Source organism: Pseudopodoces humilis, chromosome 17, assembly GCF_049639895.1.
Source record: "Pseudopodoces humilis isolate 2021_Gansu_Grassland_sample_001 chromosome 17, ASM4963989v1, whole genome shotgun sequence".
NCBI lineage: Eukaryota > Metazoa > Chordata > Aves > Passeriformes > Paridae > Pseudopodoces > Pseudopodoces humilis.
Window position 1 is genome coordinate 16,620,395 of NC_142216.1, and position 13,057 is coordinate 16,633,451.

Below are 13,057 nucleotides of genomic sequence, written 5' to 3' on the forward strand. Positions count from 1 at the left end.
TTTATGGATGGTGGGAGTGTGCATACTGAACCCAGGGATAATGGGGCTTTAAAGTTCTGAGTATTATACCTTTGAGTATTTTAGCTACTTCTCTTTACCAAGGACACATAAAATATCCTTGTGTGTTGTCTGCTTCAAAAACAACTCCAGTTCCATGAGCTTTGGAGCTAATGAGCCGATGACTGGTGAGAAGACTGGAGTGGCAAGCGGGGCTTTATTCTTGTCTGGGAGTGACCACTAATTCTATAATTGCCTAAAACAGCCCTTCCTGCATCTCAGTTCCTGACCTGCTTCATAGTGCTTTGGCTTACGGTTTCTCTCTGTAATTACTGGGTTTATAGGGCCTGGAACTCCACTTGTAAAATGCCATACTTTTGATTTGGGATTTGCTGGCTTGTGCTGTTCCTCTGAGGGGCTTCAGAGTCTGAGGTTGTCTCATATAATGACTTCTGTGAGGGTTCTGTGGAGAGAATAAGTTTGAGTGCTGTAGGGTGTGCCTAGAGAGCTCACTGAGCAAGTTCAGAGGCTGTGGATAAATTCCTGGGAATGCTGAGATTAATCTTCCATAAATCCAAAAGCTTAGATGATCAGGAATTCCTCTCAGGTCCTCTGGCCTACACACGATGCTAAGAGCCAGAGTTAAAATCTTGGGCCATTCTTGTCACGTGAAGTAAAAACCACAAAGGTGGTTTCAGGTGAAGGGAAGTGTGGCTGTTGTGCCTTGGGGCTGACACTCCTCCAGGCTCCTGTCTCTGTCACATCCAATGCTTGACTGTTGCATCTTGTGTCCAGTAGCTGCAGTAATGGGATGGAGACTGAAAGTATGCTTGGAAAGTATTCAAACAGTTGTGTGGTAACTTAAGCTCTGCTTTAATCCTTGCTGTGTTGGAGATTTAACACAACTGACTGGTGTTCTCACAGCAGGGAGTCCCCTGACTGAGTAAAGCAGGTTGAAGTTTTTCCCATGTCAGGGACACTTGGGACCCAGCAGGTGGCTTTGCAGGACGTGTGAACACGCACTGGGTTGTGCTGATTTGGCATAGGGGTCTGTTCTACTGGGCATTTACAAGTTGTTTAGGATGCACAGTTTGATTTGTAAAATTACCACTGAGTTTTTTATGTTTGCTATTATAAAACCCTTAGTTCCTATAATTGAAGTGCTAGGTGTCATGGAAAGCAGTGCAAGTCTCTAGAGGCAAATAGTTCTTTTTGGGAAAACAATGCCAAGTGAAGTGCATGGCAGAGAAGCAAAACGGTGCAAGTCTTGTGTCAAAGATTCTTTTAAGCTTGAGTATAATTGCAGCATGTGAAATGGCAGAGCATAAGGGTTTGAAATGCTGTTTTGGTGGGGTTATGTCAATAGATGATGTCATATGCACAAGTGAGAGCAGATTTCCCTGGTGAAACAGAGCTAATGGTACAGACAGGCTTATTTAAGCAAAATTGCCCTCAATTTTGGCTGAAAGAAGTGAAAATTGTACAGTAATTTCAGCAAGAGGCTTTCTAGCCAGTAAAATATTCTGATTATTAAAGTTTTAAGAAAAGCCAGGGTGTTGTCTGTAGGTGACTGACCAAAGTGGGTCTGGGGTGCAGCTGCACTCTGCACAAGCAGTGCAGGGGGAAGGTGGAGCCTGAATGGGCAGCTCTGAAGGAAATATTTGCTGTGCTGGTATAATGTAGGTCAAGTCGTTGTCAGGCTGCTATTGAACCTCACGAGGCATCTTTGAGGCACCCTCTTGGCATAAAAAAACTTCACTTGGCCCAGGTTAGGTTCCCCGCTGTTTGCTGCCAGATTATGGAGTAGTGAGGGATGGTCACTGCCCCACTCCTGCCTTGGGGCCTTGTCCCTACCTCTGCTCTTGTGCTAGTCACATCTCCAAGCCCTGGCTTCTTTTGGGACTGGCCATCTGATGACTCTGGATGTAGCTGTATCCTCTTGAATATTCACATGCAGCTGCCAGTTCTTGCACTTTGAACAGAGCCTCAAAGGTGAATTTTAAAAAAAGCTCAGATGTGAAAATACCTGTTGAAAAGACAAATATTAGATGTAGGTTTTTGACTTGACTTTGACTTGACTTTCTGCAGAGTTGAAACATGTTCTTGCCATGGTAATGATGGCAACACAGCTGGAGTGTTTTGATAGCTGTGTTGAGGGGTTCTAAGCTTCTGTATGATCCTGGTCCTCGAGGATGGCTTATTTGAGAGCATGGAGCTCTACAGCCACAAATGCATTGATATTTCCTCACTCTGTGATGGGAAAACCACTTCCTTTACAGGATGGTGAAATGCCTCTCCAGCTAGCGGTGCCTTCACTTTTCCTTTGTAGGTGAATTTCTCCTACTGCTGTCTATCCTGTTGCAGAACGTGCTCTGGCTTTTTCCATGTTTATTTCCTTCTGTATGTGTTTCATTCCTTACAGTGAGCAGGTAGCTGGTGTCTCCCTGTGTGGGACAAAGGGGAGGCCACCCCATGAGTGTGTGTGTGACCTTGCAGGGCTGGCTTCTGATAGAGCTGCTCCATGTGGATCTAGTCGGTCTCCAAGTCTGGTGTCCCTTGGCATCTCACTGCAGAAGAGGTGGTACTGTCCTCTCAGGAGCTTCGGTCTGGGCCTTACTCCTAGGGATGCTGGAGAGAAGTGCTTGTGGCCACCTTAGGTCGGTCTGTCCTGTGGTTCTGTTTGCTCCTGTGATCCAGCAAACCTGCCAGAGTGGCTTTTCAGAGTCCAGGGGCTGTGAGGAGTGTGAGGCTCTTATTTTGCCTGTGCTCAGCAATTGTTGCAGCCTTTGCAAAGAAGCAACTGGAGCATGGCTGGCAGGAGGGTGGGAGTGTGTGTGGGCTGAGGTAATGGAAAACAGGGCCAGGATGGGTGGCGGTTCTGGGCTCCTTGCCACCCAGACAGTCCCTCAGGGGCTAAGTTCATGCTCCTGCCCAGATACCCCAAGCCATGTCCTGTCTCTTTCGCGTGTGCCGTTACTGACTAGCAGCCAAACTCAACTTTTCCTTCCCTCTCTGGGAACCAGCACCCAGGTCCTTACTCTCCTCGCTGTTTTCCCAAAAGGGTGTTAAAGACTGGATCCTACTTAGAAATGTCAGAAAAAGCTGCAAGGAATGGAGTGGTTTGGAGCTCAGTGTTGGATGGAGCAGTGCCTTTATGCCTGCCCTTGGCTAGTGGGCAGTAGGTTCTGGCAAGCAGCAGCAAGTGCAATCGATTGTGTTGAGTGAGGTTTGGAGGTTTTGTGATCTGGTATTTATTAAGGATTGCTTTGTCTGAGCCTGGTTCTCAATGTGAACACGGAGAGCTGAGCATGTGGGGTGGGGTACAGAGGTGATGCTGGACTTGCAGGTGTGCCTGAAGGGGCCAGGCTTGTCCTTCCATTTGCAGGGAGCACAGGGATACCCTGCTGGCTGGTTTACCTGCATAGACATTTCTGGGAACAGCTCTGTGTTGTGTTGGAGCAGCTCTTGAGTGGCTGGCCTTTTGATTGTCTTACATAAATGGGTTTTAAGCAGTGCCTAATTGGGGCCAAGTAAATCAATCAAATATATGAAATGTTAATTAAGATATGTGCTCTCTTCAGTTGTATGAAGATGACTTTTGCTCTTCTCGTTTCTTCAAAAACTTCCTTCTCTCCTTCCACCACTTCTGTCACCTCTCCCTGACCAAGCCATAAGAATCTCTATGGGAAAAAGATCTTGGAGAAAACAAGCAAGAAAGGGCAAGCAATAAAAGAAGGGGGAAAAAGGTGGCCAAGGGTCAAAAGTGAGAATGGGAAAAGGGAAGGGCCTGGGAGGGATGCTTGGCAGGGCACCTCTGACAGTGCCCACCCACACTGAGCTGGCTGTGCCAGCGCTGTGTGCTGCTGCCCAGAGCTTTGTCCAGGATGAAGGCATGGCCACCATCCTGCTTGAACTGCAAATGACAGAGAGAGGGAACAGAGCAAGGCCACTCAGAGTTGATGCACCTGATTCACCTCAAGTGATTAGTTTATGCTAGTGCTAGAAACAGTCTTTGTTTTAATTGAAGGCAATTTTGTTAGAAGGGTCCTGCAGTTTTACACAACAATTGCTGGGGCCTGAAGCCTGCTGAGCCCCATCCAAGTCTGTTGACTTACTGCGTTTAAGAGAAAACAGTTTCTCTTGCCCATTTTCAAATTAAGCCTTAGGTTTTACATTGGTTTTGTTTTGGTTTTTTTAAATGAGTAATAATTGCAGGGAGAGTTGAAGGTTTATTGTAGCTGTTGAGGTATTTGGCATTTCACTACTGCAGCCACCTTTATCCATGCCTGTTCATGAAACTCTTCCCACTGCTCCTTACATTTGTTCCAAAGCTTGTAACTGCTGTTTTCCCAGGGGTGTCCTTGATGAAAGGCTCCTAGCAGCCCTCATGGTGCTATTTTGAGGCAGTGAATGTTACCTGGACACTGCTGCAGTGGTGTAAAGCTGTTCCCTGGGTGTAAATGCGTGTGAGGACACCAACAACAGTGCACAGCTACAGCTAATGAGTAAAGCTTTTCATTTAATAGTAAGGGCACCTCTGATGTTAAGAACATTCTTCCCTGTTCCTTAAATTATTTTTCTTGTACTTTCAAGCCTTTTCTTCCCATTTTCTACATGGAAAATAAATGGCTGTAGCTAAGGGCAGTAACATGCCATGGGACCACTCTAAGTGCAGGGCATCCAGCCAGTCCTTGTGATCTCCAGAGAGCACAGGACAGCGAGATTGAGGAATCTTGGCTTCATCTTCAGTGTCTTGAATTAGGAGAGATGCTTCTACTTGTTCTCTCTCGTTTCATGGTTCTAGGAAAGGAGTTTTTTCCAACTCCTTCCCAATTCTACATCTTGCCACAACCTTCTTGCTCAGTCCTTCACTGTTCTTCAGACTTTTCAGTCTTCTGATCTTTTCAGTTCCTCCTCCAGTCTTCCCTAGCCACTGCCAGGACCTTTCCCTGGTCTCTAGGAAAAGCTCAGACACCACTGCAAACATGGTGCTCCAGCATGAATCTGTCCCCTTTCTGGGTTGCTTGGCAGTGTGCCTGAGAGCCCAGCTGTGACCGTGGTGGAGAATGCTGATGAAAGCCCTGCTGCTCCAGCTCTGAATGGGTGGAGCTCTGCTTGCTGGAGACACTTGTGCCTGCCCCAGGAGAACGGCACTTCCAGAGACATCTCTTTACTGATTTGTGACATTGGTTTTCCAGAAGAACAGCATGTTCCAATATATTTTTGTGAAAATCCACCCATGTGGTATTTTTTGAATTCTTGCTCTGATGCAAAGTGTGACTACAGTTCCTCTTCAGAAAGATTAGTGGAAACAGGTTTTCCAGCCCTGTTTTCAGAAACTGTCCTGTCTCACAGCCCACCCCTTGTTCCTCCAGGGTCACTCATTCACTGAGGACAGTGATGTCACCAGTCAGTGCCTGCATCAGCCCTGAGCTACCCCTGCAGTGGCACTGCCAGCTGTGGGGACATGGGTGCTGATGCACGATGTGTGAGGTCCTGCCCTGAGCCAGTGGCTGGGGCAGAGGGCAGGAGCCCAGGGTGGTGCTGTGGGGAGAGACTGCTCATCCCAGACAGGGCTGGAGATGGTGACTTGCTGGAGACAGCCTCATTCAGGAGCCTTCAGTCAAACAGGTTTATGTTTAAGAGCTGTTGAGCTGAAAAGCTCCAAGTTAAGGAAATACTAAGTTTTGAAGCTTAACAGCTTGTGATTTTTTTTTAAATTTTTTTTTTTTTAGGGAAAAGTGAAACCAAAGAAGACTATAAATCCAAGGAGCCAAGCCCTAGGATTTAATGCAGTGCAAAGGCTGAAAAGTGGAATTTCTCACTGGTTTGTGTAGGGTTGTCTGCAGAGGTTGGCCTTCAGAAGCATTCTAGCAGCTGCCACGTGCTTTCAGAGGGAAGCTGCAGTGCTCCTGGGCACTGGGATCAAGGAAAGCCCATGTATGTCCACCCTGTGACACACCCTAGAACAGAGTGGCCAGCCTGGGGGACACAGGGTGGGGACAGGCTCTGGCTGAGGAGCCCTGGGCACTGGAGAGGGGCTGGATACCCAGGAGAGCAGGGTATTGAACCGACCCACTGTCTGCCCTTAGCTTGAGGCATCCATCATTGTTCAGGATTTCCTTTGCCTCACTGCCCTGCTGCTAAAGCACTGGGATTTGTTTATGACTATGCTGGAGCTTTTAGAGGAATTGGAGGTTTCAGTCCCCAAATCCCATTGAAATCCAAGGGGTGTTCCAGTGGAGCAAAACCTTTCTGAACTCTGAAAGCCTGCCTGCTGAATAATGCTTGCTTCTCTCGGGTTTCTTTTCTCTTATAAAGTAATGATACACATCAGAATAAGGGCTTGTAGCATGCTGGGCTCCCTCTGCAAGGGGCCACGAGACATCCCTGTGGTCAAGAGCTGGAGGGATGCTGCGGTTCCCTCTGTTGCCAAGATCTCCAGGCTGTGATGGCTGAATCCAAGTCCTGACTGTTCTTCACCATGTTCTTCTGCAATACTGTGCCTGAATGTGGTGGAGCTGAGGCTGAAGTTCTGTCCTCCTGGAAAGTTCAGGGTTGTTTTGAAATGGCTCTTCTGTCAAATGGCAGTAACTGTAGAGCATCCCTTCCTTCCCTGTCTGTCCAGACTATATGGCAGAAGCATTCCTTTCCTTAGGATGAAGTTGTCTTTATGTGTGTAAACTGGATAAAGACAGAACATGCACCCCAGCCAGTCTGAAAGTTGTCTTTCCTTTTACCAAGGCTTTGAAATTCAGAAAGCCTCTTCTTTTGGATTTTCTGTAAGGAATAGTTTGCATAGAGGAACAACCCAAGGCTGGAGATGCAGATGACATGAGCAAACCACACAGGGATTTGCTCACCGGCAGCAGGGCTGGGATGTAGAGATGAACTTGGTCTTTGTAAAGCATCAGCCCAGGTTTTTCATTTTAATTTAAATCTCAATGTGCCAGATGCAGCAGGGCCAGATGCTGGCCATTCCTGCTGGCTTCTCTTTCACATTCCAAAGGGGTGTCCGGGGTGGGAAGGCTTCCCACTGAAGCATGCTCTTAAGTCCATGGCCCCATTGAATGGGCTCCATGCTCTATGAAATGCCCACTGCTCGTGGGACATGGACCAGTGGAGCAGGGCGAGGGAAGCTCATTTCACCAGGGGCACCTTCACTGCCCTGCAAGGGAAAGGTCAGGCTGCTCAGACTTTGATTTGAGCTGCTGAAGGGCAGTCACTAATCCAATAAGCCACCGGGGACACAGCCTTAATTCAGGCATTTGCAAGGGTGAGTGGAAGGCAGTAACCCCAGGAGCTCCCAGGGCGTCCTGCACGCTCCTACCTGGCCCTGTCTGGCTTTATGAAGTGTTGAGAACATCAGGCTCTCAGGAACGTGCTGCACCAGCCTTCACACCCTGAGCGTGCTGGAAGAAAAATAAATAGCCCCAAAGGTTTTCCAGCGGGCATCAGCTGCTCTGGCTGGATTTGTGCTGGGAATCTGATCACACAGGAGCCTTCAGCAGTGGAGCAACAGGTCTGGGTGTGGAGCTTTTAATATCAGATATATATATATATATATGCACTCTCACATGTTTTTATAACAGCATGCAGCTAAATGATATTTCTATTTTTTCAGAGACACATATGAGCTGCCTCTATTCTGTGCCCATCTGTGTTGTGCAAGACAGATAGTCTGAGATTCACCCAATATTGGTGTTGTTCTCCAGGTAACTATTTGGATATTAAAGATTGAGGGGTTTTGCCAGACTACTGAGGCACAAAGGAAAGATCGAATTTAAATAAAGAACTCATGTGATTACAAATTAAACAATTGAAAGAAGAAAATCCCCATGTGCCCTCTTTAAAACAACCCCTGGTATTGCCCTGTCAGCTCTTGCTGTTTGAGGTGTCCAGTTCCTCCTGGCCTGTGTGGATCCAGGTCCTTTGGGTCATGGCTGTGGGGGCAGATGTGCTGCCAGCACGTGGCTCCTCAGCATGGTCTGGGCCAGCGTCATCTGGGATGAGTTTTTCCATGTGTGGCTCACAGCTCTGCTGTAGCTGTTGTCATTTTACCTGCTGTTGGGGCAATTAAAATGATAAATGTTAGCAGCAGCTTCACAAATACCTTTTCTAGCTGTTCCTCATCCATCCAGGTGCAGCGGCCCTGGGCCAGCTCGGGTGTTGGGCAGAGCCATCGGTCACTGTCTGAGGAGCCTTTTCTTGGAGGCAGGTGATGGGGCTGCCATGGTGAAAAGCCTGAGGAGCAGTCAAAGCTCACGTCCACAGGTGACTGCGAGGATTTTGGAGGAGTCACTGCCTCTGGCTTTGCAGAACTCCTGTGTGCATTGGGCAGCAGATACTGGGCTTAGCTGGTGCATGTGCAAATGTTGGGCATGACCCTGTGCTGTGAGTCCCTTTCCTGTGGGACTGAGCAGCACCCACTAGCATACAATGGCACAGGCTGGGCTTCTGCCACCCAAACTGCTTCCAAGAAATGAGGTATCAGTGATGATTACAGATATATGGAATATTTTCAAATCTAAGCTGAATACTGTGATCTTGTGAGTCCCCAGATTCTCTATTGTTCCAGTGTAGGCATCCTGGTGAGCTCAACTCATAGGACTCAGGATGGTGGCTCTGATGTTCTTGGCCGTGTGTGAAAACAGGTTTCAGCTGTGGCAAGGTGCCGTGGGACTGCCTGGACAGGGATGCATGGGGCCTCTGAGGCTGGGGACATCGGCAATTGACAGCAGCTTGGAGTTTTGGGTTTTTTTAAAGCTTGCGGATCCATAAGACCAGAAGTGTGAAGTCTGTTAGATACATCACAGATGTGTTAGTGCTAGAGGTTTTATAGTCCTTATACTAAGGACTTTCTTTGATCACTGTTTTAAAACTTAATGTTTTCTGTGCCTCTTGGGCCTGAAACTATGGGCCAAAAAACCCTGTGACTTGATACCTGAAGGCTCCCCAGTGATGAACTCCAGGGATTAAAGATGCTCCTTGGTTTGTGGCTGACAGTGCCGGGGGAGCGAGCACCTCGGTCCCTGCAGAGGTGGGAGCAGCTGGGCCCGACACGCTGCGCTGGTGCACGCTGTTACTCGAATGGAGAATTTGGAAAGCTCGAGAGTTCTGAGCTATGGTTATGTTCTCACTTAATAAGGTGTTAACTGACGTTGGGTGCTCTTTGGAGAGTTCGGCTACGTGTGGAGGTTAACGGTTCCTGGCATTTTGTCTGCTATAAACGAGCTTTCAGACAAGAGGAAAGAGTTACCACGCGCTATCAGCGTGTGAAATTTTTTTCTTAACCTAAAGCAAACCCCCAAACAAACCAAAAGCCCCCAAAGCCGGGGCGGAGGAAGCCTCGGGGCTGTCTCCGGGCTGCGGGGCGGCGGAGCGGCCGCTGGAGGGCAGGCGAGCCGTGCGGAGCGGGGAGCGGCGCGGGTGCCCGGTGCTCTGACCCCACCGGGAGCGGTGCCGGCCCACGGACCGGGCCGCGGCTGTCCCGGCCCGGGAGGAACCACTCCGGGGCTGCCGGGGCCGCTGCCCCCGCCCGGGGCGGCACGGGACGCGCTCCCGCCCCTCGGAGCGAAGGGCGCACGGAGCCCGGGCACCGCGGCCACACGCGCGGGGGCGAGGGGCAGCCGGCCCGGGGGCTCCGAGGCCCTCGCATCCCTCCGTCGGGCCGGGGAGGGCTCGGGGGAGCCCGAGCCCGTCCCTCACTCGTAAGAAGCGCTCGGGCCGGGCGGTGCCCGCTCCGCGCAGGCGGTGCCAGCGCCGGGCCCGCCCGGGCGGGTCCCGCCCCGCTCCGCTCCGCTCCGCTCCGCGCTATGCCGCCCGCCCGGAGCGCGGAGCGGAGCCCCGAGCGGGGCGCGGCGGCGGCCGAGAGGCTCCATCCGCCCGGCGGGGCTGGCCCGGCCCGGGGGGACGCGGGGGGGCACTTGCTGATGATCGGAAGTTACTGACAATAAGCACCTTCATCCCCCCAAAGGCGGAGAGAGGGAGAGGAGGAGGAGGAGGAGAGACAGGGGGAGAGGAGAGCTGATGCCTGACGAGTCACTCGGCGGAGGCAGAGCGGGCGGTACCACAAGTTCCCGGCGGCGCGGAGCGGCGCGGAGCAGCGCGGATCGGAGCTCGCCGGCCGGATCGCTCCCATGTCAGCGCGGCGGCGGGGGACTGCGCTCCGCTAGCGACCAGCCGCCGGCCAGCCGCTCCTCGCCCAGCGATGTATTCACTGCTCTCAGCCTGCACTTGCCTGTAAGGATTATGGCATATTTCTAAATAGGGTTTTTTGTTTTGTTTTTTAATTTGTAAAAATATTTTTAATTGTTTTAAACTTTTATTCTGGAGGCTCCGGTTGCATTTTCCTTGCACCTAGGTGGTAATGGGGATCTGAGCCTTTCTATAAGCAGAGCATCGCTCTGAGCCCTTTAAAAAATTGCAAAAAAAAACAAAGGAAAAAAAAAGAAAAAATCCCCAACTTTAATAATTCTACGGCATCATTTGATCTTTTGTTGCTCTTTTTTTTTTTTCTCCTCTCCAGATGTTTACATTTCCTGCTGCTGTGCTTTCAGGTACAGGTACGTGCCCTTTCTGTCCTCTCTTTCGCTTTTGGTTGTAAAATAGAAACAAAGGCGGCGTGCTGACCTCGAGTGCCAGGCAGCTTTGGCTGGGGCTTTCACTTGTTTCCCTTTAGTTTTTATCGCTATATTAAAGCGAGCCCCGCACCAGATGCTGGAGTGTCATTTGCCCTGGACCGGGGCTTCCCCTGCGCTCAGCTCCCGTTCTGTGCCGCTGTGCTCGGCCGCCGCTGCGGGCAGGGGTGCAGCCGGTGCGCCGGTAGCCTGCCCTAGCGGGATCCTCTGGAGTGCATTAGCCTGGCTAATGATGTGAGAGGGAGTGCTGGACTCTCCTTGCAGTGTGTTGATTGATGCACTTGCCTTGGAAGAGCAGGCACTCTCCTGCTCGCCCTTTTTTCCCTTTCTTCCCGCCCCCCCCACCCCCGCCTCTTTTTCTATTTTTTTTTTCCTCTTCCCCTCTTCGGGAACTCACTCCCAAAAACTGATGCTTTGAAAAACACAGGTTTTCCTAGCCAAGAGAAGGAGGCTGCGTGCTCCCTTCCCATTATTCAGTAGAACGCCGTCCAAGTCCGCTCCAGCCTTTGATCCTGCCTCGGCAGGAATGAGCAACACCCTGAGCGGGGCTCTGCAGCCCCGGTGCCCGCAGGGTGGGGATGGCAGCTGTCCCCGTGGCCACGGGGACCACAGGGCTTTCAGCTGGGCAGCTGGAGCAGACCCACCTGCGGGGCCGGGCAGAGCAGGTGCCGCTTCTCCGCTGGCTCCAGCCACCCTCCCGCCGGGGCCCGGGGACACTTGTGCCACCCTTGGCCCTGAATTGTGCTTTGGCCGGGATTGCACCTGCTCACCCTCTCCGGATCCCCAACGGAGCACGGGATGGTCCTGGACGAGCGCAGCCTTGGAGAGGGCTCCAGCCCTCTGCCCAAGCTGAAACCCGAACCAGCCCCATCTCCTGCTCTCCCACCCATCCAAAAAATCCCCATCACATTTTTCTCCTCATCCCCTCCAAAAACTGCAGCTCGAACCCGACACCAGCAGAGCCTCCCCTGGTGGAGCAGCCTCCCCAGCAGGAGAGGATCCGCAGCTGTAAATTACCCTGCGGCTGGAAGGTGTTTGCTCTGCTTCTCGGAGCGTTTTTTTCAGCCCGAGGAATCACAGGCTGCGCAGCGCTCGCAGCGCCGGAACCCTTTGCTGCGGGGAGAGGGTTTTTTGCGCTTGTGCGGTAACTGAAGTTAATCAGCCCTCCAGCCCCCTTCCTCTCCCCCTCCCTTCGGTGCTTTTAGTGAATCAGAAAAAGTTTGGCTGGCTGCCTGGAAAGCACTTGCTAAAATCTGATCTCTTACTTCAGCAGCCTTAAAACAAAGTTATTGGCATTTATACAGTTGGAGCTTGCAGGCTTCCAAAGCAATAAAATAATAAAAAAAAAAGAAAAAGAAAAAAAGAAGAAAGCTCTGTGTTCTGGTGCTATTAAAACCATACTTGCTCCCTTTCGTGCTGATTTTGCAGCATTTTGGGGGCTGTGAGGTGGGATGGCCGCGCTGGGCTCTGTGGAGGTGTCCTGGCTGCGGCTGGAGGGGCAGCGGAGCTCGCTGGGTGTCACACACAGAGCGGAGCTCCTTTGGCGATTGCTGTGGGGAGCCAAAACATTAGATTAGTCATACTCGAGGGCCTTCGAGTGAGTGTTTACAGTATTAATGGTAGATGAAAAGATGTGAATGCTGTAAGTTTTTATTGCCCATTTTGTTGCACTTTTTTTCTGGATTTATTCATGGGATTACATGTTTTGAGCCTGAATGGGAGTGAGGGATTATAGGATTTCTTTAATAATGATCAGTTTGGGTAGAAGTTAGCCTTTGGTGAACTGGAGTAAATTAATGCATCACTTAGGTTTAATATTTATTTAGTCTAAAGGAAGTTGTTTAGTTTTGCTTAAAGGGCTCTGTGTTGTATTGGGGAGATTTAAGAGCTCCTGAAGTGGATTATATTCTAAGGCTGCCTTTTGCTCTGCGTTCAAGCCGTGATCTGCAGCTTGTCCCATGTGCTGGTCTTAGAATTACTCTGCTCTGCTGCTGCCCGGTGCCCGTGGCTCTGCGTGCAGAGGGAGCAATCCCTCCAGCGAGTGTGGGGCTGGGGGGATTCTGGGACACAGCAGCCTGGTTTGGGTGTGCTCTGTGTGTCCTGGTGGCCCCTCGTGTGCGAGGGCTGTGGTGTAATGATGTGTGAGCTGCTGCAGTTCTCTGCTGGGGGCTCAGCTCTGGCCAAAAGCTTTTTCACAGACCCCAAGGCCACCCTGCAGCCGCCAGTGGGTGATGGGGCAGGTGTAGCATCTGCTGTGGGCAGGTTGTGGCAGCACAGGGAGGTGTTCCCCAGTCCTGGCCACAGACAGGTTGGAGGGTCATGAGTTTCCAGGAGCAGGATTCAGACCCCTGGATGAGTCAGACTGCTCCAGGGCTTTGCCATCGTGTGACATTTCCACCAAGGAGCACAGGGACTAACAC

At 50.9% G+C, this 13,057-nt stretch overlaps 1 protein-coding gene across 1 annotated transcript in view; it reads left to right on the plus strand.

Annotated features, from left to right (window-relative positions):
- Positions 1-10,017: 10,017 nt before the first annotated feature.
- The window catches only part of FGF18 (fibroblast growth factor 18), a 65,674-nt gene continuing 62,634 nt past the window's right edge, over positions 10,018-13,057 (plus strand). Inside the window, exons 1-2 of the mRNA XM_088063578.1 lie at positions 10,018-10,239; positions 10,526-10,562. Coding sequence (XP_087919704.1) covers positions 10,208-10,239; positions 10,526-10,562 — 69 coding nt within the window. The 5' untranslated portion in view covers positions 10,018-10,207. The remainder of the gene's footprint in view (positions 10,240-10,525; positions 10,563-13,057) is intronic.